Raw genomic sequence first — 5,217 nt, 5'->3', positions numbered from 1 at the left:
AGAATTATACGAGTAAAGGTGCTATATAGCTCATGTGCTACTTCTGCCTCTGCGGAGGTCACACTCCTTCAGGTTCGCCGTCTATTAAGACCTGAAGGTGGATACTAGCAGGATGCGCAGCAGAAGCGCAGTGGGGTAAAGTGCACTGCAACGTTGACGTCAAGGTGCCGTTCAACGAAGTTCACTAAGATGAGGGTTTGGGCCTGGGTCTTTCTTTTGGAGGGGAGGGGCAGATATTTGTTGGGGGGTCGGCCGCCGAGAGGCTCGTATGCCTTGCTGACAGGCGCTATCGGGGACGGGGCGGCCCCGCCCCCGGCGCCGGGCGCTGTGGGGGGTTCAGCGGTTGGAGGGAAGGAAGCGCCTCCTCCGGAGGCTCCAGCAGAGTCCACAAACCGCCGGGGGGGGGGTGGGGGGGGGTGGAAGGGGCCGAACTAGGGGGGCTCTGGTACTCTCCCCCAACTGGAGCTGGAACTCTCTATTCTCTCTCTCTCTATACCACCAGCTTTCGTCCTTGGCGCGCCCTCCAGGTGACCGGCACCTTCATGGGGTCTCAGGCTTGGCTGTGCCATATACAGGCCACCGTTACGAGAGGATCTCATGAGAACTCAAGGACGATCTCGCCTTCGTGAAATCACATTGCGACTCCGAAGCATGTCACGACACAATACCTTGCTTAGCATGTGACCAGTCTTATTAAATAAGACAGTCTTACATTCGACTATCTTGGACTTCACGTTTATTAGCTAGCGGATACGCGACTCTAGCACAGTTGTCGTTGCTACAGGCACCAATGAAAAGACTGATAAACACGGCTGAATGGCTACCTGACGTCCCAAAAGCAGGATTGTGCGCTGTGTATTCCAGCGCCGTTCTTTTGTATGATGAGACATGTAACTACGTGAAATGTTATATCTATATATGGGAAAATTCGCAGATGTCTACCTATGTATTTAAAAGGCTTGCTCAATTTCGCGAGTGATTCCATAGATTTCTCGCAGATGGAATCTATCCACACGGGCACCTTTGCGTCCTCGTAGACTTCATTGGCCAGCACCGCTGCCAGTACATTAGTTAGCATTGGCTCAACTTGTTCAGGTATAAATGCAAGCTCTTCTGAATTCTGCCACGGGTCATCACCCATTGCGAGCAGATTAACGCACTGGAGGAGTATCCTCCAGAGGCAGTATTGCTCTATGCGTCCCGCACTGTAATAGACGGAGAGTCTTCGTGGACCTAGTGAGGCAGATCCTCTGCCCGTTCGTCCAGTAGCCCCGGCCCCCGTATACTACGGCAGCTGAGTTACCGTGAGGATAACAGAGACGCCGGTGTACCGCCACTGCGTAGCCTCGATAGTCCACCCTCGGACGGCAGGGCAGCTATAAAGGAAGTTTACCCTCAGCCCGACTCTAGGACTAGGGTATGGTAGTGATTATGTAGGCTGCCTACTCAGGCCCGCAGGCTAGTTGAATCGGGGCTTTCCATCTCCGATCGCTTGAGTAGGTTAAGTGAGTAACATCCAAGTAATTCACTGGGACTTGTAATTATTTCAAAAAGGCGTTCACTTTCAGACACACTCGGGAGGCACTTTCCCGCCCTTCTGCATAAACCAATCCTTCAATGGCTATGATCACAATGCGGTCAGCAGTATAACCTTCCTTATATTCATTACTATTCGGACGCAACGGAGTCGTGTTGCGTTTCCTGGTGTACGAGGTACCTTTCTCGTCGTAGTACCCTGGGAAACTGCGGCGTTTTTCGACAGGCTTAGTGACACTGTAAGATTTAAGGTTGTCATTTGGGCCCAGGTCGATGTAGTAAAAAATTTCTCCGCGGCCCCGCGGCCGCGGCCGCCAGCAGGACCGTGACCCCGCCCAGAACCCCCCCCCTGCGCCGGACGGGGCCCCAAGGAACCCGAAACGCCCCCGAGAGTTTTTGGTCGGCGGCTGGGGGCTTTACTCAGGCGCCGGGGGGGCGGGCGGGGTCCAAACTAGAAAGCGTCGAATTTCCCGCGGGCTGGGCGGCCCCTGCGGGCGGCCCCCAAACTAGAGCGCGTCGAATTTCCCGCGGGCTAGGGCAGCCCCGTGGGCAGCCCCACTAGCCAGCCCCACTAGGCTGCCTCCCTATCCCATAGTTTACTCTCGTTAGCCAGCCCCCCCCGGGGGGCAAGGGGGGGGCAAACGAGAAAGCGTCGTATTTCCCGCGCTCGAGCAGTACTTGGGATTGTCGTGTTCTGGAGCCTTGGGGTAATCCCGGAGCCAACTACCCGGCTGTGGGCACGCCAGGCCATTTAATTAGATGCCGTGTTGACTTCGATAATAGCTGTGCGCCGAGGAGCATCAACACCCCAGCAGTTCATTCAGCTGAGTGAATTCTAGGTAAGGGTGCGTTTCGCTGATGCCGGCTGTGCGCATACATCGCAGAGTTGCCCTCATTGAGCTTCTTGTTTTCTGCTTTGGCTGCCCCTGGTCCGTTGGCTGCCCCTGGTCCGTTGACTCCACTGGGATGGCGGTGGTGCTCTATTTCCGATTTACTCACGCTAGGGGCGAATCAATGTGTCGCCAAGTAAGGTTGACACACTGCTGGTTTGCAAATGCGCAGCAGCACTTGTTCTGCTGCAGCCTTCGAACGGACCGCGGCCCCTCGGGAGATTTTAATCGTCGCTATCTTCGTCATCATCACTATCATTGACATTTTCACTGCCGACGTCATCGGGAGCAGACTTTGCCTCATTCTTAGCATTGTCTTGGATCTTCCTTTTGCGCTGAATGCGAGCTTTTCGTCGGCGGCGCTCAGCCTCAGTCAAAGCAGCTTCATCTCGTAGGTCTGTGGTATCCTTATCATCAGCATTATGTTCATCATCATCGTCGTCGTCTGTCTCAGAGTCCGTATCTGCATTTCCTGACATCACCTGTTCAAAGAGCGTGGGCTCATCATCAAGATTGAGGTCATCAGGGTGAGCAGCATACTCGGGCAGCTGGGCTGCAGGAATGACATTCATTTTCACCTGTTCACGAATGTCAAGGCCAAGGTAGTCCGAAGACTTGAGATCAACATTGAAAACATAAGTTCCAGCTTGGGGTGGTGCGAGGAACTTGACATGGTGATCGACAATCTTCGTCTGGGTAACAATTTTGTCGGCGAGTATTAGATTGCCGGCTCGGTCTGAGACTAGGACCCACCAGGTCTCAAGGCGAGCTGCGGGAAACTTGGGTGCATGGACAGGTGGCGCCATCTCTCCGTCGGCCAAATTCGTCCGATCGAATGCCACAAGCAGGGTAACGAGGTCGCGTTCAGCAATTTCAGCCTCATCCTCAACATAAAGTTTGAACTTGCATCGCAGGGCAGGCATCAAGTTGCAGACGCGAATGACGTCGGCGCATTGCATGTCCGACATGGCAGCAAGACCTTTTTTCTCCTCATCGGCAACGTCAAGGTATTCTCGGAGGGTTTTGACAGCACCTTTACCCTTAACACAGTGCTGAACCTCTTTCTCACCAATATGCGGTAGTTGCATCAGCGAGTGATCTTTGATCCAAAGCGCTTGTGTCAGATACTGCGAAAAGTCGACCACGTTCACCGAAGTCTGCATCCACCGCTGCGACTGCGCAAGTTCCATCATGGCATCAATAAGGACAGGTGCATTGACTAAAATACTGCGTAGGTCCGACTGTAACGTGGGTGAGAGCTCGAGGTGGTGGATGTGAGCATGGAGCAAAGCGTTACCCTTCAGGACTGCTGGATGCTCGAAACGCGGCTTGTGCATCAATCCTTGCCTCAGTTTAGCAATAAGACGTACGAGCTCAGCTTGCTTAGTCCCGTCGCCGATACTAACGGCTGACCGATTTTCTGCAGCGCCTGCGAGAACCTCTGGCAACATTTTTGCCGTCGAGTGCTCGGAGAGTACGTGCAAAAAGAAGCTATATGTCTCATACATGACATTATTCTCCCCGAATTTTCGGGAGTGTTGATACCATGCGGCAACAATAGCTGGGATGATTACGACAAGGATTCCAAGATAGATACAGAGGATGGCGTAATGGTTTGACTCGTCCAGGAGGAAAGTGGGAAGGCCGATGGACACTTCAAGGGACTGCTTGCCGTCTGGATTGCCATATTCCAGCCAATTTTTCTTGGCTTCTTCATCTGTCAATGCCTCATACGCCTTGGCAACCTTCATAAACATCTCCTCCGCCAGTTTGTTCCCTTGATTCTTGTCCGGGTGATACTCGAGTGACAGTTTGCGGTAAGCTTTGCGAATTTCCTTGTCTTCGGCATTTGGGTCCACGCCGAGAATCTTAAAGGGATCGAAGGACGCAAGCTCCGCATCGAAGGTCAGGGCCTGGGAGCTCCTAGTTAGGTTCTACGGTAGAAAAAGTTCGCGAGACTCTGGTTGCTGCTCGTATCAACATCAAGAGAATCGCCCAGGCTACAGTCAAAAGTGCGATGTGAAGAAGAAAGGATGTCTTTGTCAGCAACTTGCGCGCTGACCGGCGCTCCCTGAGCTGCTTTGCCTTGTCCTTCTCTAGACCTGCAAAATGACAGTCGCGCAGCTGAATCTCTCTCAAGAGAGTCGACGCGCGGTAGCGCACTCGTCCGCACCTCTTCGCCAAGTCGCTGCCCGGGCACCAACGCACCTGTGCAGACTCTGGTCTTCCCATATGTTATAAAGCCCACTCTCGTCGCTGTAGCTCGCGATATATGTACCCAAGCGCCCACCATGTCGATGGAATGACGTAAATTCCCAGCATGGTCATGCTGAAATAGTAAAAGGCCGAATTGTCGTAATCCAAACCCATACTGGCGACGCCTGAGCAATGATCTCAAGCTACTATGTTAACTAGGCTACAGTGTACATAATCCGTATATATTGTTAGAATCCGAGTATGCTAGTATGAAGCACCAGCATAGTATAGCATGAGCATAGCCAGTATAAGGCAGACTGAGCATAGCCAGCATAGGCCAGTATGAGCGTCCCAGCATAGGGAGGATAGCATAGTCCCGAGTTAGGGTAGCATAGCCCAAGGAGCGGAATGTAGGCTCCCTAGGTAGCTGGCTTATCGCCAAGCGCACTTTGATTGTGCTTAATCACACTCGCGTTCTAAGGGCGATATTCGCCGCTTTATCATGGTAGCAGGTGCACCGCGATCGCAACCAAAACCGAAATACACACGGGCGACACTCGCACTACACAGGGAACAAATTCTCTACCCCAGCGCC

The 5,217-nt window shown here is 53.1% G+C and overlaps 2 protein-coding genes across 2 annotated transcripts; both read right to left on the bottom strand.

The window, feature by feature from the left end:
- Positions 1-820: 820 nt before the first annotated feature.
- Positions 821-1,141, bottom strand: DLC2 (hypothetical protein; the record flags this gene model as incomplete). The annotated part of the gene is made up of 2 exons (XM_009041592.1): positions 821-894; positions 943-1,141. The coding sequence occupies 2 exons, from the start codon at positions 1,139-1,141 to the stop codon at positions 821-823; spliced, it is 273 nt and encodes a 90-aa protein (XP_009039840.1).
- A 1,618-nt stretch (positions 1,142-2,759) lies between these two features.
- AURANDRAFT_70315 (hypothetical protein) lies at positions 2,760-4,812 on the bottom strand (the record flags this gene model as incomplete). The annotated part of the gene is given in 5 exon segments (XM_009041591.1): positions 2,760-2,889; positions 2,909-4,339; positions 4,398-4,528; positions 4,590-4,634; positions 4,694-4,812. The coding sequence occupies 5 exon segments, from the start codon at positions 4,794-4,796 to the stop codon at positions 2,800-2,802; spliced, it is 1,800 nt and encodes a 599-aa protein (XP_009039839.1).
- Positions 4,813-5,217: the final 405 nt, after the last annotated feature.

This window comes from Aureococcus anophagefferens (assembly GCF_000186865.1).
Source record: "Aureococcus anophagefferens unplaced genomic scaffold AURANscaffold_22, whole genome shotgun sequence".
NCBI classification, from domain to species: Eukaryota; class Pelagophyceae; order Pelagomonadales; family Pelagomonadaceae; genus Aureococcus; species Aureococcus anophagefferens.
This window is presented reverse-complemented; position numbering and strand designations above follow the sequence as displayed.